The 25,638-nt window shown below is 35.1% G+C and overlaps 1 protein-coding gene across 2 annotated transcripts in view; it reads left to right on the top strand.

Moving 5' to 3' along the window:
- GABRB3 (gamma-aminobutyric acid type A receptor subunit beta3) overlaps positions 1 to 25,638 on the top strand; it is a 232,384-nt gene that overhangs the window by 101,477 nt on the left and 105,269 nt on the right. Inside the window, exons 1-3 of one of the 2 annotated variants that reach the window (XM_034431368.3) lie at positions 7,425 to 7,884; positions 8,274 to 8,365; positions 8,534 to 8,601. In XM_034431368.3, coding sequence (XP_034287259.1) covers positions 7,805 to 7,884; positions 8,274 to 8,365; positions 8,534 to 8,601 — 240 coding nt within the window. In that variant the 5' untranslated portion in view covers positions 7,425 to 7,804. Of the gene's footprint in view, positions 1 to 7,424; positions 7,885 to 8,273; positions 8,366 to 8,533; positions 8,602 to 25,638 lie in introns of those variants that run through there. The other variant, XM_034431367.3, reaches the window with a different exon arrangement.

A 25,638-nucleotide genomic window follows, 5' to 3' on the forward strand; every position in this document is an offset into this window, starting at 1 on the left:
GTTTATCCTTTCTTAATTTGGCTGATTTATCTACTTGAAGATAAGTAATCAAGATATTTAATTAGGGAGAGTGACAAATGTTACTTTAATCATTCAGTAGTCTCAGACTCTTCTTGACTTTATAGGAAAGTACTATAAGTCAAGCACAGCTTCTTTCAGTTATTGTACGTTCATCTTTGTATCAGTTATCAAGCCAGTATGTTCTTTTGTTGTCTCTTCTTGTTCCACTAACTATTCCTAGCATCATTGACTTTTCCAATGAATTTGCATGCATGACATGGCCAAAGGAAATCAGATGCAGTCTTTTGATTTTGGCTTCTAGTGATGTGTCTGGTTTTATACGATTCAGCATCTTTCTGTTGGTTGCTCTGGCTGTCCATGGTATATGCAATAATTTACACCAGCACCACAGTTCTTCTTCGATCAGCCTTTCTTAGTGTCCAACTCTTATACCCATACAACATTACCAGGAAAACTATTGCTCTAACTGTCCTGCTTTTTGTATTTATATCAATATCTCTGCTTTGCCAGATATTATTCATGTTAACCATTACAGTGCATCCTAAGATTATCCTGTGTTTGATTTCAGGAGTAGAACTGCCATCGTGAACAATTTTTGATCCAAGGCAAATGAACTAATTCAATTTCCTCTTTGTTGATTTTATACATTTCATGTCCATCTGCAGCTGTTGTCATTATATTTGTTTTCCTGATGTTAAGACTCAGCCCTATTTTTTTCACTTTTGTCTTTGATTTTCCAGATCATTTTTTCCAGGTGTTCCTTATTTTCAGCCAATAGCATTGTACAATTTGTTTACCTCAAATTATTTGTAATTCTTCCCTGAATCTTCATTCCAACATCAGGCGATTCCGGATCTAATTTCACTTCAGCATACAGATTGAACAAAAATGGTGATAAAATATATCCCTGTCTAACTCCCTTACAGATCCTGAAGCAATCCGTGTCACCTCAGAGTGTTCTAATTTCTGCCTCCTGATCAGTATACAGTGAAGTGATAAGTCTGATCAAGTGGGGATACGAAGATCATACAAAGCCACTCACAGCTTATTGTGTTCTTCACTGTCAAAAGCTATGAAGCTTTTTTATTTTATAATAACCCTTCACTGGTCAGCTATTTTGATGGTGCAACACTTGTTCATTCTCTTTGATTTTCATGATGTTATCTTGGATCTTTCACCACTGTTGATTTGGATATTTCACTTCTAGATTCTGTGGTTCAAACCTATTCTTAACTTCTGTGGCATACATAGGTGAGATGTTGTTTACATTACATTTGAGGAGAATATATTTTTTCACTTTGCACAGTTTGGGCTACTAATAGCTGATGGTCTGAGCTACAATCAGCACCAGGAAGTGTCTTAACAGATGCAACTGAACCTTTCAAGTGTTGTTGGCATAAAATGAAGTCTATCTGATTTCGATGTTGTCCATTTGGTGCTGTCCAGGTGTATAAACATTGCTTGTGTTGAACAAACTATATGTTTTTTATGCTGAGATGATATTTCTGGAAAAATTACACTAGACAATCGCCAACTTCATTCCATTCACTTAGCCCAAACTTGCCTACTATTCTTGCAACTTCTGCTTGGTCTACTTTTGCATTGAAATCACCCACAATGTACAAAAGATTCTTTGTGGTACTTGCTTGAGAGCACACTGAAGCTCACTATAAAAAAAAATTCAATTTCATCATCATTTGAATCTACAGCTGGAGTGTAGATTTGTAATATGTTGAGTGGCTTGCCTCAAATTTGGATAGATATTATGCAATTGCTGTATGCCCCATAGTTCTCAACACATTTAGCTACTTATTTACTTATGCAGAATGCAATTCCTTTTTATCTGATAATATCATTTCCAGAAAAATAAACCATAAACTCATCTGATTTTAATTGATCATTGTTTGTCCTGTTGGTGCCAAGGATATCTATGTTCACTCTAATCATTTCTTTTTTTACAATTTTGAGTTTCCCAAGAGACTTGCATCTAACATTCCATGTTCCAATTATTATAATTTGATACAGCGTAGGCAAATTCTTTCATCATGGGCACCATCAATTGCTGGGTTTCCTGAAGGCTTTCCTCCAACACCACCATAAAATCCTTGACTACTAACACTAGTCCTCGCTCTTCTCCAGTAGCTTGCAGGTTACCATGCAGCCTAGAGAATCCACAGTTTGTATCCATATCTGAGTCATGTTGAGTTATTGCCATAAAGTATTCTGGTGAGATTTTTTACAGGATAGTTCACCATTGCTTTCTCTAACCCTCCCCATTTATCTGGGCTTGGGTCTGGCATATGGTTGATCAATAAACCATATGGCTGGGTTGAATGACAAATACATCTTTAGAATAAACTGTAGCAGGTTTATTAATTATAATATGCCTTATTTTTTAGAAAAACACATCCTGATCTCCATTATTTTAGACAAATGCTATTTATTCTAAAACTGTAATTTTTGGATAAAGTTTCTAGGCATTTAGTAGTGTTTAAGTCAAGGCCTTATTTGCTAGGAGACATTATCTAGAAACTTTCACCTTTATCTAGATTTGATGCTGAAGCAGATTTAATCGCTTTGATAGATTCACTGGGAACAAAATAGATCTATGTTCTTGTTAGTTCTACTGAATCTTTTAGCACATATGACACTACTGACTCTGGTGTGTTTGTATGTGCATACACATGTGTATGTATAAAAAATAGAATGCGAAGAGTAGTGGTAACAGAAACACATATTTTATTACGATTTCTACCTTTGTTTGAGAGCCATTTCCATAAAGTATGTAGCGAAGGTATCAGTAAACATTTGGCCCATGGACGTTGGCTATAATTTCTACCAGCATTACCATTGTCCCTATTGCTAGGCCAGACTAAATCCATAAAAGTTAGATGCCACTCCTCCCTGGATTATTTAACATGGATTTACCTTTGTATAGTAGTATCAGGAAATAAAATTGTGAGATCTATAGCCACCTATATGTGGTGATGGGTAATTCTTGACTTAATGAATCTATTGATGTTCTGAATTGATTTAATGAGGCTCTTAATTGGCTATAAGAAGTTCATAAAGGAAACAGGCTCTAGAATAGGTTTAAATTTGTTCCAAATGGAATATTGTACTTTTTAAGGAATTATGTACTAAGGCTATGCCTAAAAGTTAATTTAAGTGACAACTATAGGCAGAAATATTTGTTACTTTATAAAAAGCTTGTAGTTTTGTCCCATATTTTAAATTGAGGACTATAGAAAAATCCCAATCCTTTTACTAATAAGATAATGTCTTTGGTACATTTTAATATATTTTTATTTTAATATTTTATTGTAATGCATGAACTGATATTGTAGTATTGCAAGCCACAATGACTAGGCATTAGAAGGGTGAACTAACTTTTTAATGTAGTATATTTTCAAATTTAATTAACATTTTAAATTTTTTATCTCATTCACTGAAACCACAGTTATTTATCCCCTCCATTGAAACAGAAGGATTTTAGCTAAAACCTGAAGAAGAACAACAATAACAACAACAACAATAAAATATGAAGGACAGAGGCAGCAACATCACTGATTTCCAAGCTTTTTAGAAAACTAACAATCTTGCTATGGTTCAGCCTTACTAAAGAAAAAGCACCTATTCTGGATCACTATATTGGCCACTGCCATTACTAATGTACCTTACCTGCATTTGCAAATAATTTATAAACATAAATTCAGAGTATTTTTAATTTGGGGTTAAAGTTATGCAAAAATGAAGTTTTTTTAACATTAGATTATTTCCTGGAGTATAAAAGAAAGGGAAGTCAAAGACTTAAGACAGAATGCAACTTTGACTGAAATTCTAGGAAGAGTTATGGAGGTTTCCTCTAGCTTAACTTGTACCATGATAAAAAATATGAGCAGTCTTACATTATTTTATACAAAGTAATTCCATTGTATTCAGTTGGGCTTGATTTCAAAACAGTGTTTATGATTTATTGCTGATAATGTTTATCAGGACATATAAGAAGTAACAAATTAATGTGTATTTGAAAGTAAAATTCCATGTCATGGTTGGTTTCTAATATTTCACTTGTTTTCAACGTAATTGAAACATACTGTCTTCTGCCCAAAGACTTTTTAATACATGTAAAGTATTAACAAGGAAATAAAAATCTAAAGAAAGAAGCAAGTATCCAATATCCATAATCAAGTAATTTTCCCTCACATAGATTTCCAGCAAACAGACATCTTGTAAGAATGCTAAATGGGAAAATAATCTTAATTAGATAAATATAACAGATTTTACACATTTAACCTAAGTGTTGATTTGCTCACACCTTACATTTCCTTTCAATTTGCCCATATAGGGCATTAGACAAAAATACAGTGCTTGATTATGTGCATCTCTTTAACATGATCTCATACTTTCTTTTAAAAATACTTCACTTAAGAAAACATGTATTATAAATTCCAAAAAGAATTTGAATATACATAAAAATATAGGCAAAAGGAGACCTTACATTTAGTGCAGCTTTTTGTTTCTTTAAAATAGAAATGTGACTAACATATTGATAGCTTTGCCTTTCATAAACACTCCACCTGGCCCTCCATACACATACACACACTCTCACACAGACAGACAGACAGACAGACAGAGAAAGACAGACAGAGACAGAGAAAAGTATGAGATGATAGTTTTTCACTGCAACATGTGATAGTGCAAGTAGTGCTTATGCGGCATGTATAAAAATATATCCTATTATTTCCTGAATCTCCTACCATTTAGCTTTTATTGTATGATCCTATTTCTACTGAAAGGTGGAAAATTTTCTTTTTCCATTTCTCTGCATCACATTTTATATCTTTTCATTCCTGTTTTCGTTATTTACCCCTTTTTTGCCTATCTTTTTATGCCCTGGCCCCATTTCTAATACTTTTCTAGATGTACAATATATGGATGATTGCATCAGTGAAGCCAGGACAGTCAATTCTGAACTGAGCCTAAAGCCATACACATAAGCTCTTTGTCTGGGCTGTCACTGAGAAAAAAGTGCTTGAGTATTTTGTATTTGAGAGGCCAAATACTGTATCTTAGGTTATCTTTGAATTGATGAATATTCCATGAATTATCCAGTGGGATATTCATTTTCTTTCTGTCTCTTAGCCCTGAACATACTCATGATTCTAACATTTAGACTAAAGTGTAAATCTACCTTCCTAGGCTCCCCTTTCTGAAAAGCACTTGAGGTTTATATTTTCCCTCATGCATTGTGATAGGGTGAAATTGACAGAGGACTTACTGATGGCTGCATATGTGAAAGTTTAATTTTGGTGCCAGGTTTTAATGTTTGTGCCTTTAATAGATATATGTATGTATTAATGGTATATCGATATTCCTTTAACTGCTCTTTGGGAGCTGCCCAGAGTTCAATATAAGATGTGCAGCTACATAAATATTTTAAATAAATAAATATAGAATGCTGCCAATGATAATTTTTGTCTTGATACATGATTTTCCAACCATATTTATTTGCTGACAAAGTTATGTGTCCAGATCTGCATTTCTAATCATGATAGCCCATCACTCAGAATGTTCAATTTCAAAAAAATCTCCTTCATGAACTATATTGCTTAAAAAAACCTTCATATGAATAAATAGGCCATAAGGCATTACTCCAAAATCATGTGTCTTTCCATTTCTACCACTAAGTCACAGAGCATGGAGATCTCTGGAAAAAGCCAGCATAGAGACATTAATAGACTTCCTATGGATAGCGTCCTTCCACTCATAATTCATGAAAGGGACTTCTCTGACAATTCATTTTAATTTACCTCTAAAATTAGATGTTGTGCCAAAGAAAAGTTAAGTTTAAAACTTTTCAGGAGACTCAGAAAAGAAAAGATAGCTTCCTAAATAATTAGAAGGTTAATGAACGAGAAGGGCATGGAGGAGCAGAGTTTTTGTCAAAGACAATAAGCAATAAGAAATTGTAAGAAATATTCATTTAGAGTTTAGTAAGACAAAAGAAAGAGCTGATGCTTAACCAAGAAGTACATAAGTGTTTGTGTATATGTGCAGGGTTTTACTGTTCCTAAAATTTGGGTGTTGCTGCTAGGTTGATATGACATTTCTGTGCTTCTAGCTATTTCTTTTCCCCAAATCCGAAAAGAAGTTGGAAAATAATTTGTGATTACATTCAAAGTAATACAAGGACAAAATGCAAAGAATAATTGGCCTGCTGTCAGCTACTTCAACTCTTAGAGAAACAAAAAAATATCATCTCTTCTTCATTTAGTACCAAAAGGATATATTTCTCAATCCCTCCTGTACATATATTGCTATTCAAATATATTTCATTTGACTGCTAATAATAATTCCAAGCCATTCCTATAAAGAGGAGCTGCAAAATCACCAAGTTACATTTTCCCTACCTGCCAGGGCAGCTAAAGCTCCTGAACTAGTGTAGAGTGTTCCAGTGAATTTACCCTTAGGCAGCAGTCAAAGTGCTGCAATTCAATAGTATTCAAGGTCATCTTTAAGAGAATCAGCTCCATAAGGTCCCCAGATGTTGACTGGGTGCTGTCAACATCATTCCTGGAAGGTGGAGGAAAGAAAAAAAACGCTTGGATTTAGAAACCAAGAGTGATTGCTGATCTATGGTGGATAATTTTCTGGAGTGGGCGAGCTGCAAAAAGTAACCAGATATTAGATATTCTCAACCAGATATTAAGACCCAATTTATTAGGGACATGGAAAGAAATCACAGGTGATAAAGTTTATTAGAAAGAGCAAGTTTATAATTATTTGCAGACCCATTATGTAAGGGGAGGAGAATTTATCGATTTTTTTTTAAAAAAATTCTTTTCAGCATCCAGTCAGGTTGGATTTTTTCTATGTTTTATGTTATATATATCTAATGTTTGGGTCATTTCCCACCCCCCTTTTGTACACATTTTTGTTGTTGTTACTGTTGGATGTGTGTTTTTTTCTGTTTTGTCTTTTATTCCATTGATAAAACATAATAAAAAAAATATTTTTTTTAAAAAAAAGAAAGAGCAAGAGCAGGTAGGCCAGTCCCTGAACTAATAAGTTTGGCGGGACTTACAAGGTGCCCTGCATTGCTGAGTCAGCACAGCCGGCCAGGGTTAGCCAGGCCGCGATGTGAGAGCCACAAGAGCAACTCCTCCCGAAGTCCTGGTCCCTTGTGCCCCCCCCCCGCACTCTCAAACACCTCAGGTACAGTTTCACCTGTGGCTTGTGCTCCCCACGGCCGCGGCTCGCTTAACGCCGGCTTCGCGCTCCAGCGTGCGCCTACAGTTTGGTCTGCCGCCTCAGTGGAAGCAGCAGAGCGGCGGCGAGAGGCCGTGGGGGCGGGGAAGGCTGGCGGTGAATCCCGCTGGAGAGGAAAGAGAGGCGGAGGTGGGCGCGATTAGGACAAAGCGTCCGGGCGAAACGGCTCGTGGGTGCCTCCGCGGCAATCCATGGAACGCCCGTTCCCGGCCGGCAGAACTCTCCTCGGGGGGGGGAAAGGAGGAGGAGGAGAAGGAGCCCTGCGGCCACCTCTCGACGGTGCCTTGAGCAGCAGTTCTGAGGCTGAGAGGGGGTGGGGAAAGAGAAGCCCTCCTCCGCCTCTCCTCAGGAGCTTCGCGGCGCTACCGGCAGGGGGGACGTGCCGGAGGAGGGGAAAGGGGACGCTCGCCTCCGCCTCCGCCTCTTCCTCAGCGGCTCTCGGGCAGCCGGAACCGCACGCGGCGGCGGCGGCGGCTGCAGCGGCGGCGGCAAGGGAGCCGGGAGCGGAGGGATGTGGGGCTTTGGGGGAGGCAGGCTCTTCGGCTTCTTCTCCGCTCCCGTCCTGGTGGCCGTGGTCTGTTGCGCCCAGAGGTAGGAGCAGCGGCTGGCGGGGAGGAGGGAGGGGAAGGAAGGAAGGCTGCGCCTCGCTGAGGAAAAGAACTGACCAGAGCTTTCCTACAACCTCTGCCCCTTCCTTCCTTCCTTCCTTCCTTCCTTCCTTCCTTCCTTCCTTCCTTCCTTCCTTCCTTCCTTCCTTCCTTCCTTCCTTCCTTCCTCACGCCTCCTGCTTCGCTGTCTTTGCCTCCTTTCGACTTCTTTTTCCTCGCCTTCTCTTGTCCCGGCCGCTCTCTTTGGCCCATCCCGTTACTTCACTTTCCTTATCCCTCCAACCCATCTCTTCCGACTTCTCTTGCTCTCCTGGCTCATGTCCGCTTCTCCTGCCTCCCTGCCCCCTTTCCCTCGAACTCCTTCTTCCACAGTGTGAACGATCCGGGGAACATGTCCTTCGTCAAAGAAACTGTGGATAAATTGTTGAAAGGCTACGACATTCGCCTCAGACCGGATTTTGGAGGTGAGAGAGGCCCTGGGGAGGCTCCCCTAACCCTCCCTTAGGTGTTCTGGGTGTGAGTTAAAGGGATTGGGGGTGGGGGTTCTGCCGAGGAAGACGAAAGCCCCCCCAACCCCTGGGCGCCAGGCAACCGTATGTCAAAATGACGCCGCCGTCTGTTTCTTCATTAAGGCCCCCCAGTGAATGTCGGGATGAACATAGATATTGCCAGTATCGACATGGTCTCTGAAGTCAACATGGTGAGTATAGACCTCTAGTTATTTCCACCAGGAAATGGGAAAGTGTTGCCTTCAAATGGATGCATTTTTACCTGATTCTGAATTTTCTCTTGGTAGCCCAAGTGCAGAATGCTTTTTTTAAAAAAAAATTTGAGGGGGCTGAAAAAGGTTGAAGAAGGGGCTCTTTAGATAAAGACCCCCAGATAAAGAGCTTTTGGCAAAACACCTCCATTGTATCTCCTTCAGTGACTGGAAAGTTTGTGCATGAGTCTAAAGCAAACCAGGTCAGTAGATAACCTGAGGTTTACTGGTGGTCCCTTGACTGCAATCTAGTGTACTACCCCCATGATGGTTTTAGATGCTATATTTCCTCTGCTGAGACAGACCTTTTTTTGATTTGGGAAGTTATAATGCAGCAAAATCAAGTGTAATGGCTGGCTTGGGTGTGCCATATGCAGCTAGTTTTTGGATGGCAGCAGAGTGGACTGCATGCTGAAGCTACTGGAGGGAATATAGCCAGATTTTAGAGTGCTGTCTCAGGTGCTGAAAAGGAACTTCAGTTGCTTAGATGCATCTGTCGTTCTCACTGTTTGTTGGGCTTGCAGATGTCATTACAGATAGAGTTCTACTGCTTGTATTGACGTGAAAGCTTTGCATAAAAAAACCAGCTTCCCCTCCAATGAAGATTGCTACATATAGTTAACCAGGTTAGCAATTTAAGTGTACTTCACTTTCATTTTGTCATGTACATAAGCATATACAAAGCAAGTTGCAGTGATTTCAATAGATCTTTAGTGTTGGACAAGTTTTAATCACTTATTTGAAAGAAGAATTGTATGAGAAGATTTATTTTACTAACAGCAAGGAACATTTTTCCAGGTGTGTGTGTGTGTGTGTGTGTGTGTGTGTGTGTGTGTGTGTGTTTATAAGGGAAAATGGTATATGCATAAAAAAAATCTATTAACTGCAGTGTACACTCTTAAGGTACAACTTTAAATTGTTAATACTGAGTCTAAATTGGTTTAGAAAATAGAATATTTATATTAAAAAATAAAGATTTAACTATATAAAACACAATGCATTTTATTTTGTTTACTTTACTTTTGCTTAATTCTTATTTTATATAATTATTTTTAATAGCAGGGATATTACCTATTTCCCAGTGCTTGAAATAATATAAGTAGAAATAACATACATAAATGTTTTCTCTTTTACATACATAATTTTGAAAAATAAATGAAACAAATATTCAGAAATTTGTCAATTTAAAATTCTTCAAGAAACATAATGCACAGTCTGTTATAAAACTGGATTAAATTAACAAATTTCCTATTACTTAACATTTATATAAATCATATTTATAGTATTTGTTGTTGATTGATTCTCTGCTCCAAAAGTATATATTACATTTTAAAATTTGTCTGAAAACTTAAAGGTATATTTTGTGGAAAGGAAACATGCTATACAATGTCAGCCCATTAATAGTTACTAAGTAAAGAAAGCAAATGATTGATGTAATATATGTACTTTTTAAGACCTTAAATGATTTGTGACCTTAAGAGCCTGAAGTTTAATAACAACGTTTAAATTTTTTGTGTCTCCATGATTCTTAATGATACATTACATGTGAATTAAAAAAAAGAAGGCAGATTTTTTTTTCTTATATAACTGACAGTGACTTTTAATAAGAGATCAAGACACAGTTTTTTCTGGCTGAAAAAGAAAACTACTTAACCAAATTTATTTTAGAATAGGGACCCTTTTAAATGGGATAGGATAAACACTAGGAGCTAGAATCACTCGATATTTTTTCCTGTCCCTCTATCATTATTCCTCTGCAAGAACTGCCTATTCTATTAATTTTAATGGAGTTTTTTCTACTTAAATATGTATAAACAACAACCTAAAGTTCTAATAACATGCCTGTTTTATTTTATTCTTCACAAAAAGTTAGCATATATTTTAAGTTATATTTCTTTAAAATATTGGGAAAGCACATATTGAAATATCCATTTTAGTGATATTGGAGTACATAAAACATTGTGCTACAATTCAAATTTTTAAAAAAGATTGTATACTTTTATCTGCTTTCATAGCAGAGAATAACACTATTTTAGCACACATTTTACTACACTATATTTATTATGATAATGCAACTCAGAAGTAAAAAAGCAATCAAGGAAAGGAAATAGTTAACAGTAGGAGAAGTACTTAGATTTTCCTAACAACAAACCTTGCATGAAAAAGCTTTCCTAAAAGTTTTTTCCCCCTAGGTTCTGGAGACAGCTAGATAAAGAATTAAAGCCTGCTGAGGAATTAGGCAAAAATTGATGGGTAGCAAATTTAAATGTTTTCTTCTGCTGCTGACTCTTGTATAAGTGCCACCAACCCTCTGAACATATGACATTCTGTGTCTCCTTTTCCTAATTCCATTAGCAAATTTAAAAGGCTTTTTTTTTTAAAAAAAAATCTAAATATAATAGTTCCATGAAACAGAATATGAAAATATTGTACATTGTCACTTTATGGATAAATATACAGCTTTCATTATATTGGGTTTCATTTTCTCTTAAGATATTTGATCCTTGATTCAAAGTTGTTTGCAAATTTACTGGCAATGGAATGACTAAGAATGCATTATAACAAGCTCTGGCTAATACATCATCTGTGTTCCCTTTTTAAATGTATTCTTTTGATTGGCTGTAATCAGTTATGTAGTAGCAATAACCAGATTCAGCATGGAGGGACTGACCCTGTAATGATAGCCTGACCTGAAATGTTAGTGGATCAAAAATAATATAGCTTGAGTATTCTCTGAGGATGGTTGATAAAAAAACATGTATTGCATGCTACATAATCACTTACAGTATATATGTTATACTGTATCCTTTAGAATATTGGTTTTACTTTAAAACACCAAGCTTCTGGAGATTTATATGGCTTAAAGACTATCATCTCTTTTAAGTTTCTTATCAGAGATCCTAATTCAGCCTTGCCATTAGGGGTTGCCAGGGTAAGTCGAATGGATAGAGGCTTTTCAACTGATATGCCAGTATTATGGAATATCTTTTTTTAAAAATGTGTCTGTTCCCTTACATATGTTTCATCTGTTGCTGACTGATATGTATGACTATGTATGTGTATATTTGACAGGGAGCAGATGATTTAACTTTTTTTTTACACTGCTTCCTTGGAAAATTTATGTTCTGTTTTCTCTCTTAATTGCTCTAGAGTGCTTATCTTTACCTTTATTAGCTGTTGTTAGCTACTTTACATTAAAAATGCTGAGTAGGAAAGTAATAATCACAATAGTAATAAATGTTCTGAGGAAAATATTTGATAATTAGTAAGACTTTACTTAAGTCTACAAACCAGGATATGGTAATCCATCTGTGATTATGGGTATAATTATTTTAAGGTCACTCTGTTACTAAGAGATTTTTTTCTTCTTCTACATTCCCAGGCTCATGTTGCTTTTGCAGTGGTCCATCCAATATGTATTTTTTAAAAAACCTAATATCTGGCTCTCTTTAAATATATCAGCTTTTTACTCCACCTAGGGCCATGATTTTCATATTTTTACTGACAAACTAAAGAAGACAACTGATCAAAGAGTACTCAATAAATTGGAAAATACTATATGAAAGATAAAGATGTACAAATATGTTTTCAAGGCTTCTGGCTCAATTCTACTTTGACCCTAGTTTGTTGATATAATCTCTTTGATGCTGTCATTATGTTGGTTATCTGTTACCTTTCTTTTCTTTTTAATTTTTTTCAGCACCTAGATTTGTACCTCCGATACTGTTACTTTATAATAATTCCTACTATTCTTTTTTTTTTATTATTGCAAAAGTTTTACAGTTACATTTTCACCCCATTTCCCCCCCCCATCCCAGCCCCCACACCCCACCCTAGCCCCCCCAAACCCCCCAACCCTCCCCCCTGACTTCCACAAAATATAATCCCATCAAAATCCCCTTTTTATAAAACTTGAACCCCTCAAACCCCCTTAAAAAAATTTTTTTTATCTTCACAGTTTTCATACATTTCTATTTTTATATAATACTTTCAATGAAAAACTATTTGGTACTTTCTAACTTGATATTTGTTCTGCACATAATTTATCCATTTTTTCCATTCCCATTCATAAGTCTCTTGTGAGCGATCTTTTAAATATGCTGAAATCTTCGCCATCTCAGCAAAACTGGCCATCTTCAAAATCCATTCTTCGATAGTGGGTAAAGCTTCATTTTTCCAATATTTACCTATCAATAATCTCGCTGCAGTTATCATGTACAATATCAACTTAATTTCATCCTGTGTAAAACCCTTTACTATACCCAATAAAAACAATTGTGGAGAAAATGGAATTTTTTTCTTCAAAATATTCTGCATAACCCACCATATTTTTATCCAAAAAGCCTTAACTTTCTTACAATTCCACCAAACATGATAATATGTAGCATCTAAACAATCACATCTCCAACATTTTGGCTGAACATTAGGATACATACAGGATAATTTCTTGGGATCTAAATGCCATCTGTAAAACATCTTGTAAAAATTTTCCCTCAAATTCTGCAATTGCGTAAATTTAACATTCTGAACCCATATTTTCTCCCATGTTTCCAACATTACTGGTTCTGCAAAATTCTGTGCCCATTTAATCATGCAATCTTTAACCAGTTCAGTTTCTGAGTCCCTTTCTAACAAAACATTATATAGCCTTTTGATATGCATTGGACCTTTCTCTTTTATATGTCTAACCAACTCTTCCTCATGCAACATAATACCAGTTTTTTGGTCCTCTTTCCATCTCTGTTGAAGTTGATTATATTGTAGCCAGGTTATATTAATCCCTTCAGCCAACAGTGTCTGTAGTGTCTTCAGCTGCCATCTGCCCGCATCTGTAAAAAGAACCTCTTTATATAACCCCCCCCCGAGTGACATTATATTTGTATTCCACAAAATATGACCAAGATCCAGCCATAGCGGTATTTTATAATCCCATTTAAATCAGTGCTTCTTCCAAACTCTCATCAGCGAATCTCTAGGTATATGACTTTTGAACACTTTATCCACTTTATTTTCATAAAATAAGTAAGCGTGTCAACCAAAATCCAGGTCAAAGCTTTCTATGTTCAGTATTCCAGTCTTTTTCCTTCCAAACCTATCGCTTGCTTGAGTCAAAGCTGCTGCTTCATAATATATCTGTAGGTTTGGAAGTTTAAGGCCTCCCCTCTCTGGAGCATCTTGCATAATTTTTAGTTTCACTCTCGGTTTTTTCTCATTCCAAACAAACTTATTCACTCCACTTTGCCATTCTTTCAGTTGTTTATCACTTTTAAGCACCGGAATCATTTGAAACAAAAAAAGAAATCTTGGCAAAATGTTCATCTTAACTGCTGCTATTCTTCCAAGTAACGAGAGCTGCAACTTTTTCCAGGTCTCCATATCTTTTCGTACATCTCGCCATAACACCTCATAATTGTTTTGAAATAATTTCATATTTGATTCTGCCACCTGAATTCCTAAATATTTAACCCTTGGTACAATCTCAAAACCTGCCATCCTTTCAAGTTCATATTTTCGATCTTGTGTCATATTTTTAACTATCATCTTTGTTTTTTTCTGGTTCAGTCTAAATCCTGATACTGTACCATAATCTTTTATAATGTCTTTCATCTGGATTATTGATTCCATCGGCTGTGAAAGGGTAACAACCAGGTCATCTGCAAATGCCCTTAGTCTGTAATCCTCTTGCCTTATCACTATACCTTTCAAGCTGTTCGAATCCCGTATTGTATTCAACAAGACTTCTAATGTTAAAATAAATAACAAAGGGGATAACGGACAACCTTGTCTTGTTCCTTTCTCAATATTAAAATCTGTTGTTAAACTTCCATTAATAATAATCTGTGCCTTTTGCTCTTGGTAGATAATTCCTACTATTCTTGATAATTAGAATGCTGACTGGGGCTCCTGGGAATTGCAGTGGAAGACCATACCTTGTTTATTCTTGGTCTACAAAGTTACACAATAAGAGCATTAAAAGAACCATGCCGAATCAGATCAAAGACCCTAGTATGTTTCTGTTTCCACCATGGCCAACAAAATACCAATATATCAACAGAACCTGAGTAAAGTAGCACATTTCCACTCATGTTCTCCTGAGAAGTGATATCAAAATATCTGGGGCCTGTTTCTGGAGGCAATATGTAAATGTTCTGAATAGCAGCTATTCATAGCCTTATCTTTTATAAAGTTGCTTAAACCCAAATATGCCTATGCTGGTTCATATGAAAGATTCTTCAAATTAAAGCCGACATGCTGTTGCTGTCATTCCACCATCTGGGAGGGTACATATGGTGTACTGACATATATTGTTGCCTGGTATACTTTCCTAACTTGTCCCTAGAATCTTTTCCTGTTGTAACATGCAATTTATACTGTAATTTAGAATAAGTATTTCTGCCATTCTACCTTTTTTCAGGAGATCAGGATAACATATATGGGCAGCTGTCTTACGTTTAGCCCTACAATGTCAGCTTGTGAGGTAGGATGTGCTGTGAGTCACCCAAAGAGTTTACATGGCTGAGGTCTTCTCAAGCCTAGTCTTTGTCAGATAACTACTGTTTAATCACATTCATTCATCAGATGTGCTTGGCATTTTGTAGGCACCTAATTCATTAAACTAGGCCACATAATAAATGGAAAATTTAAAATAACTATCTAAAATAATGAATGCAAACATGGCACAAGCACAGAGCATATACTCTAACTAGTCTTCCATCAACTTAATTGATCTCTTGACAGCTAAAAATACAGATTGAAATTTCCAATGCAAATGGTTGCCTGCTTTATGTTAGGTAATCAAATTCATTGGCTCAGCCCAAAATGATTGTCATATGACAGCAAAAACACAAAATTTGCCATTTAATTTCTAGGCAGAGGATAGGATAGGATGAGACTATCTGGTCTGATACCCTGACTACATTAAGAGCTTTTGAAATGGTCAATTTAATATGGATCTGGAGAAGTATTTGGAAAAACGGAGCAACATTCTCTTAAAATCTAGCCAAAGAAACCCTAGCATAATTTTTAGCCTTTGAGCACAATTTGTAAGCAAGCTACAGAGCTATGGTGAGTGAAGTATGTGCGGTTTGACAAAAATTGATGCCAGCGTTTTCAAAGAATGCCCTTTTAAAATCTGATTTTCCAAAAGTCATATTATTGCTTTGCTACAAAATATAGTAAAATTTGCAAAAAAATAAATAAAAAAAATTATATAAAATGTTGAGTGGAAGAAAAGCAGTATTTGTAAAGCGTAATTATGTTCTTTATATATGCAGTGTAGCTGAAGATTGGCAGTTAAATGGCATTATACATCTTTTTTTGTAAAATAAACTAATGTAGCTAATATAGCTCACAAAAGATCCTTATGTAGCTGCTGTAAGATAGAGATGGTTTTCATGGTTAAAGGTTTGTGACTGTGATCCTGATCACAAGTTTCACTCTGATTTGAAATCAGACCAGTAGATACCAAATCCAGTATTCTTTCTTATTCTTCCCTTCCTCATCATTTTGCATACAGCAAAAGTGGAAAGATTTATATTCTTTTTGATGCAACTGCTGCAACATTATCATTCACAGCATACTGAAGCTATAAATAAATAGATCAGGGACAGAGATTCAAGGAAACTCGCAGTTGGAAAGCAGTTTGTTCATATGTTTTCCCCTCTGCTTGAGTAAATGAAAATCTGTTCCAAATTACTCTGTTCAGTGCCATGGATCGTGATTTTAGTTGAAATGTTATGTATGCTACAGTAACAATTCCTGTGATTGTACAGTCTACTGAATGCCAAAATGAGACTAGTGAGTTCAGGTTTATTTTGGAACTAGTAAAATACATTTTGCACTAATGGCTGGGGAAGGGCAGTTTTTGAAATGGTTCCCTTGATTCAGATTTTGAAGTGAAGATAATCTGGCTGAGGTATCTGTCACCCCATTGATCACCACAGTTGATTTGGCTGATCTGGCTGGCTAAGAGAATGTTCTCTTCCTCTTATATCATTTTTTTTTCATTCCTCCTAAAACTATGTGCTCAGTGAAAGAGGCCTACCATTTCAGAGAGAAAGACTGCACTGATCTTCAGACAAGAGTATACAATTTGGGTTTGATTTCTTGTAACTCTATGAATTTCTTGGCAACAATATGGAACTGATTATCATAGTCTTTTCCAGTTCCCACACATTTCCCTCCAAGGTACAAGTTGTCTTTGAAGTTATGGCAGACATGAAAAAAAGGACTTAGACCCAGATCCAAAGTTCCAATGGTTGCCCAGCCCCCCCTCACACACACACCCCGGTGGTGACATACTTCACTTTGGCTGCTCAGCAACAGGGTACATTCACATGACCATGCTTTACAATGGTGTTGCTGAAATCTGGCAGCTTTCTGGTTGTCAGCAAAACCATACCCTTAGTGAACCATTGGTTTGCTTAATAACTTTGTAATTTGCTTAATAACCACCTCAAAAAATGTTAATTATGCATTGATAACCAATTGGCTGATGGTAATGATGCATATTTGGTTGGAAGCCCTGCTTAGTGCAATGTGTATGTTACTCTTCTAGCTGTTTTTTAAGGAATTCAGTTGCTTTGAACTCTTTGTGACCTGATGGATGTCATTTTGCAAAGACTGTATTAGTAATTCCTTATTTATGTTCTTCTAAAATCATACTTGTATCATTAGTGACAGTCCCTATTCATCTTGTCATTCTTTTTTTTATTGTCTTTCATTTTTCCAAATATCATGATTTTCTTCAGGAAATCTTAATTTTGCACTATGTATCCAAAAGATTTAAGTTTTAGTTTCATTATTAGCACTTCCAATGGGCAATGTATTCCATTATTTCATTTGTGGCCTAACATATTTTCAACAAGTTTATATAGCACCAGCCTTTTCCTCTTATCACAATTAATTTATTATTTTCACAATTGGAAACTCGTGGTCTATATAAATTTGTTATCAGTTGCCTTTGACTCTCAGTGTTTTGTTTAGACCTGTCATAATCTTTGTCCCTGAGAGGATTTTTTTAAAAAAATTCATTGTTATAGTCATAATCCCTGTGAATCAGTAAACTTGTGATTGTAGTTTGATCATGCTAGTACTATCCTTTCTGAATTTTTTATTCCTTTCTTTTCAATCATATCTTATTCTCAGATACTGCCTGGACAGTCCCTGCTTTTGTTGGCAAGGTTTTTCAGAAGTGCTTTGCCATTCTCTCCTTCCAAAGGCTGAGAGAGAATGACTGGATCAAGGTCACCCAACTGGCTGTGTGTGTGACTAAGGCAGGACTAAAATTCACAGTCTCCTGCTTTCTACCCTGGTGCCTTAATCACTATATCAGACTGACTCTCTTTTTTCTGGATATTGGAATATAAATTCATCAACTCCTTGGCCACCCTCTATTTAATAAAAAGGGTAGCACTTTAATTGTACCTTCTTGTAAAATTTTAAATAGTTCTACAGTGTTAACATCAACTCTTTTTTTTTTCTTCAGGTTTTTTATTTTATATTACATATACATATCAGTGTGTGAACAGTGTGACACTTGGGTGCCATACATTTCAGTACAGATAAAATAATATTATTAATCATAGTTATCACATTCATCCAGCTTATATATTTCTAGTAGTAATATACATTTATATCAATATCACATTTATTCACATTTATATTTATATCACATTTAATCTTTCATTATTTCATATTGTTTAAACATACATAATAATACCGCCGTTCAGTTTCTAAACTTCCCTCTTATCATTGCATTTATCTTATTTTATAAAAATGTGTATGCTAATATTTCCCCTTTCTCTTATTCCTCTATTCCTAAAAGTTTATTCTAACTTTTATTCATGTCACCATTATATTAAAAGATGTTACCTTTGTATTACAATACTATCCTTCATTATTTCATTGTTCAATATTTAAATATACAATTCTACTACCAGTCACAATATTATTTAAACATACAAATTAATTCTATTCATATTCTTTACATTCATCCAATCTATATGATTCCACTATTAATACACCTGTTTATATTAAAATATATTCTTTCATCATTATTTCACTTTATTATTCCACTACAAATCATAATATTATTTAAACATATACAATAACACCATTATTCAATCTCTAATTTTCCCCTTTTTAATACTTAGTTCTTATTCATATTTCCCATATTTCACTCTTTGAATCTATTTATATTAAAATTCTATCCTTCATTGTTTCATTATTCAGTGTTTCAATATACTATCTAATGCCAATCAAGATATTATTTAAACATACAAAATAACTCTATTCTTATTCTTTGCTTTTATCCAATCTATAGGGTTCTAGTATTAATACATTATTAATACATTATTAATACATTATCTAGTATTATTAATATAATATATTTTTATACTAAAAGTTCTTTTCGTTATTTAATTGCTCAGCGTTTACCAATCACAATGTTATTTAAGCTTACTTAATAATACCATCATTCAATCTCTAATTTTCCCATTTTATTACTACTTTTGTTTCATCATGTAAAGGTATATGTACAAGTAGTCTCTCAATCTCTTATTGAACACATTCCTATCTCTATTCTAATTTCTCCTCCTGCCACCATTATAAAAAAAGGAAAGAAAAAAAAAAGATTTTTCTTTCTTCTTTTTCCTATCTACCTTTTATCCGTCATCTCTTGCCTGCAGCAATACTTTAATTCTTATTCTTTTTTTAACTTGCCTCCCATATTCTTCCCTTAACTCTTTATCTCTGTCTGTATCTGCGTCTACATCCTGCCTAGTCAATCTAAGTGTTTCTCCCATCCCTACAAACATTATTCATTTTATTGATGACTCCTCATCTTCTTTTTGTTGATCCCTCAATTTTGTTTTTTCCTCTATTCCTTCTGCTAGCTCCTTCCTTTCCTGGGCATCTTGGTCATTACTCATTGTCCTTTGTATAATATTTTTCAATTTTTGATCTATGCCATGCATTAATTCCATAATCGCCTTATGTTCTTTCTATATCATATCCTTTATGCTTTGAAACATCAAGTCCATCTCGTTCAAAGTTCCACTCGTTTTCTCCTTATGTTGCATCTTATCTCATTTTAATAAATTCCACTTTTGGCCAATAGCCCAAGAACCATTTGTTGAAACCTGAGGTTACTCTTCAAAGTATACACTAATCAGAGTTCTTTATGTTCCATAAGTAGTCAGTCAGTTGCATTTACATAGTCCAGGTGTGAAGGGAGTTATCCAAGCCTCTTTAAATCACCTTTATGGATTCAGTCATATAACATGTCATATAATTCAGTCATATAACTTATGACTTCTAATAAATAGAAATTTTGAGATAATGCCTGTCTCAAAGTTTTTGATTGGATTTGAGTTGTTCTGGAATGCTGACATTAACATTCAGGGGTCACTTTAATTAAATGTCTTACTTGTTCTCACATTTAAATCTCCAGTGGCCATAGGGTAGATATATATAATCCAGTAAATATTTTCACAGTCCTTTAAATGGGTATTCCCAGGCTTGTATTTTTTTCCTTTCATCAGCAAGTGGCAATCTCAGGTTAAATTTATTTATTTATTTATTTATTTATTTATTTATTTATTTATTTATTTATTTATTTATTATTTATTTATTTATTTATTTATTTATTATTTATTTATTTATTGGTTCGATTTATATGCTGCCCTTCTCCAGAGACTCAGGGCGGCTTATAATGCATTAAGCATTGTAATTGTAATTTTCAATATTGTTACTAGAAATCTGTTTTTAATTATTTTAAATTGTAATTCAATTATAGAAGCAGTGTTACTTTTTTAAATCCGTAATTCCAGCATTTTAAATTGCCTTCCCAATGTCACATCTTCCCAATTTGAGAGTCCAATTTCCTGCATTAAAAAAAAAAAATCTCTCTTTAATCCTTTCCTTCCAATCTGGTAGCTTTCTCAAAGTATTTGATCACCGCTTTAACAAATAGTTCTGAGTAAATACTAGATTTCTCTTTGGAGTTAACTTTTGAGTAAAAAAAAAAATCCTCTCACCCTGTTCCACACTGTTCACCAAAGTCCACTCCAGCTCCAAGCTTATATGGTCATTGGCTGTTCCAGCTTTGTGGCAGCCATCTTAGGCTTTCTCTTCTCGTTGTGGCTAAGAGGGAAAGTAAGCCCTAGGTCAGGCAGGAGAGCTGTGACACTCTGAGACCTCGCAGGGCATCCCTCTTTGCTTCACTGCCCCTCCAAGGTGACTTTGGCTCCTTTTGGAGCCCAACAATGAGGAGAACTTAGCATGGAAGTGCAGAGACCGGCTCTCTGTTTCCGATCTTGCTGTGACATCAGCCAGATGTCCCTGTGCTAACAGCAACTCTTGAAGGTTTGTTACTATCAGTATTTTTAGATCTTCCTAACTCAAAATGTAAATCGCTAGAGTTCATTTATCTAATCTTAATATGTATTATCTTCAATATGCCTTCCATTAAAGTTTTCTTTAATTTCTCTGATTTTTATAATTATTTTGCTTTGTCATTTATTTATTATCCTCCGTTTCTTTTCAGTGTTGATTTAGATATAACTCCTTGTCACTTCTTCCTCTTCTCTCATATTCAGTGCATAGTTGGGCAATTTTTCCTTGTCTTCTGTTCCTTTTTATTTTTGCCTTTGTTTTGCTATTTTGTACATTCAGCAGATAATGATTTTGCTGTCTTTTGCATTTCAAGGTATTTTTATTTGCTTCTTCTTTAATGATGTCACAAATTTCAGTGCAATATGCTCTATTCTATCCAATCTAATGCAATAAATCTATACTTTCACTGCATAATCATAAGAAATATTGCTGAGATGATATCCTGTTGGTCTGATTATTTTATTTACTTTTTTAGATAAAGTTGTAATTTTTCAAGCAGGGCTTTGTGAGCTGCAGTTTTATGGGACAGTCTTGTTGCTGGCTGAATAGAGCATTCCATATTTGTGTACAGTGTATAAATAATCAATTTTATTTCAGTATTGTCCATCCTGTAATGTCCATGCATTGAGTTATCTTTCTGATTGTTGGAGTAAAATATTTGCTATAAACACTGAATTTTTCTGGCATACTCTATTAGTCTATCACATGATTTATTACGTACACTGAAACTAGTCTACTTTATGCTATTTTGCCTATAACTTTAGTTTTTCAGCTTCCTCTGTTTTGTAAAACTTTTTGGGGAAGGATGATATTGTGTCAGTGGATTGATGCCTGTTGCCATAGAAATGTGCACCTTCTGTTTCCTTTGCATTGTTGATTGGAGCATAGGCTATGATTAATAGAATACAGGTAATTCTTGACTTAACAACTGTAACTAAACCCAGAATTATGGTTGTAAGACATTGCAGTCATAAGTCAAGACTTCCACATGACCAGAACTAATTTTCCAGATATTTTCATGGCAGATGTTAACTGAATGCTGCAGTTAAGCAAATGCTGTGTTCATTAAGCAGACACCTTACTTGTCAAGCAAACCTGTTCATTTGAAAGAAAAATGCTATATGTGTTTGAAACTAAAAAAAAAAGGGAAAGGAAAGGATATAACAGGCCTGAATAAAGGTTATTGAACTTTTGGGCTAGTTTATGAATGTATGCCAGGAAATGAAAACTTAGCTTAAATGTGAATGAAGGGACTAAAACATTTATCAGAAGTGGGTCAATTCGACCTTCAAAAGGGTCAATTCGACCTTCAAAAGATAATGGAAGAGCCAGTGATGAGTTTGGGTGGTGGGAGAATCTGTGTAACATTCTGAACAAAGGCAGGGGGAAACATTTTTCAGTCAGATGACAAAAATGGAGGGGCAGGAAAGACGCAACAAGTCACTTTTTAAATACCTTGTTATTTAAAAAGTGACTGGACTATTCATAGATACTCAAATGAATGACAGTTGTTATCATTTTTTAAATATATGCTTGGAGAGTTTTGGTTTTTTTAAATAACTGTTCATGCATATTCACAGAAAAGGAATGAAGCTAAAGCATGATTGATCAGATTTTTTTAAAAAATGAAAGTTACATAGAATTAGTGAGGGGTACAAGAATGATGAGAAGTTCTGAATGTGACACTATTTTGGTAGTGTCAAGGGTAGAATGCAAAAAGTCAAATTCTGTATCAAAAGTATTCAAAAATATTTGGGCAATGCATGGAAGAGAATGAAAATAATATTATAGGATGGCACAGAAGTGTATGGGACTGCTTTAGTGGGAAACATTAAAAAAGGATTCTTCATGGAATAGTGAAATGCAGAAAGCTGCGGATGAGAAAAATATATATAGGAGAAAAATTATTGCAAAAATGAAACCAAGACAAAGATACTGTGTAACTTATACAACAATACGGTAGTTATGAGCAAAGTGATGAAAGAAAACAACATACATTTAATATTATAAGATAGGGAAAAAATCAACATGATTTTATAGGAACCAAACATTGTTTTGGAAGTGAATGAAGAGAGCTAGACAAGAAGATCTCACTAGAATGAATAAAATTAAAAATAAATGTGATGAAATAATTTTTGATGTACCCCATTAGTTTGCTAAGTATGCCTTGGAAGGTATTTGGCAAAATTCTGAATAAAAGTATGCAAGGGATTATGTGAATAAATTTGGTGGCGGTGAAGGAGCACTTATTTTGGGCAGGAATATGCAACCCATATTTCTGCTTTTTGAAATACTGTTAAGAAATGTACAAATGTGCTAACATTTATTCTACAATAATTGATTTAGATAAAGTGTAGAATAAAATGAATACAGTTGGTCCTTGATTAATGACCATTCATTCAGCAATTGTTCAAAGCTATGACAGCAGTGAACAATTGGATTTATGATCAGCCAGAATACAGAATATAGAATAACAATGTTGGAAGAGAGCTTATAGGTCATCTAGTCTAACCCTCTGTTCACGCAGGAGACCCTATACCATTTCTGACAAGCAGCTGTCCACTCTCTTCTTGAAAGCCTCCAGTGATGAAGCACCCACAACATCTGAAGGCAAGCTGTTCCATTGGTTGATTGTTCTCACTGTCAGAAAATTTCTCCTTATTCCTAGGTTGAATCTCTCCTTGATCAATTTCCATTTATCTATTGTTCCTTGTCTGGCCATTGGGTGATTTGGAAAATAGGTTATTCTCCTCGTCTCAGTGATAGCCCTTCAAATATTGGAATACTGTGAAATATTCCTTGAGTATAAGTCCTTGAAGTTGTGGCAGTTGAAGCATCTTTGTATCACATGATCACATTTCAGGCACTTTGCAACCAGCTTGCAATTATGATGATCACAGTATCATGCAGTCATGTGATTGCCATTTGCAGTCTTTGCTGCTGACTTTTGATGAATGAAGCCAATGGAGAAGCTGGCAGGAGATATCTCAAATGATGGTCATGACTCACAACACAGGATTCACCTAACAACCACAATTGGAACTGTCAGCACAGCTGTCATAAGTCAGCATGGTTATGTGACATCAGGCTTTCTGACTTAGCGATGGAGTACCTGGTCCCTATTACTATGATTAACTGAGGACTTGCTGTATGTTTGAATTATGGAAAGTTTTGAACAAATTGGTTGCTAAGTGTAGTATTTTATGCATGAAAATAATGTAATGATTAGCAAATGTTTTGGTGTTGAGCAGAAATAAAATTCTTGTATTGCTTTGATTATGTAATGCTTTTAGTAATGTATTATTGATAAATGTATAATAAATTATTGTACAGATATTAGAAATGTGTTAATTAGCAATATTAATTTATACATACATACAATGCCATGTTGTTCCCCAAGAATCTGAATAATCTGTAACAAATATTAGCTAGATTATATGTTGCCACAAAGAGTAAAGGATAATAAAATAATGTTATTGAAGACCAGAAAAGTTTTGTTTGACAGGAAAATGAATATAGAGTAAATCATTAAAAAGAGCATATACGTATGTTTCATGCCACAGTAGAATGTTTACTGAAGATGGTGAAATGGATGATCAAACATTAAGATACAAATAGGTGAATAGCAAGATAATGAGTGTAGTCAACTGCAAGAATAATGCTTTTTGAAGCAGCAAAAATTACTGTTTAAGAATATGCTATGTTATATGAAGTGAAAGTTGAATAAGTCTGGAATAATGTAAAAGTCAGTTGAATATAATGTATGAGGTAAAATAGTAAAAGTCAGGGTCAAGAATTAATGGGTATTAAATTAATGTGGATTTAATATCAAAGAAGTGTGATGAGTGGTTTGACCATATAGAAAGAATGAATAAGTAATGAATTATAAAACAGTACATGGAGGGAAGGAAATACTAAACAAGTCATGCTTTGACTAATATTATATATATATGTATGTATGTATGTATGTATGTATGTATACATACGTATGTATGTATGTGTATGTGTATATATATATATGTGTGTGTATGTATGTATGTATGTGTATATATATATACATACATACATACATACATACATACATACATACATATATATATATATATATATATATATATATATATATATATATATGTGCAAGTCTTGATGTATTCGGGTCTTCTCCCATGTAAGATTGAGAGCACTTTGGCAACATTTCGGCAGAATCTCATCTGCCATCATCAGGCTTATGCAAGGGGTCTTTTGCAGCAACTGCCATTACTATTTCAGGGAGTTTTCTAGCACCTTAAAGCAACAGGACATGAAATTGACTTTGAAGGAACCAAATTAATCTCGAAAACTGAACACTTCAACAAGAGAATAATTATGGAACCCATTGAAATAGAAAAACGCCCCCATAACATGAATAAACATGACGATACCTCCCGCCTACCAGATATCTGGAAACTAGCCCTTGTCAACAAACGAGTCCAGCACCCACAGACAGAAAAATCTACACCCCAGAAGCCAGACACACACACACCGAGAGCTCCAGCCAAATCACATTCCAGCCAGCCACAAAGATGAAGCCCTGTCACCTGG

The sequence above is a fragment of the Pantherophis guttatus genome, chromosome 5 (assembly GCF_059756535.1).
Source record: "Pantherophis guttatus breed Tessera chromosome 5, ASM5975653v1, whole genome shotgun sequence".
NCBI classification, from domain to species: Eukaryota; Metazoa; Chordata; class Lepidosauria; order Squamata; family Colubridae; genus Pantherophis; species Pantherophis guttatus.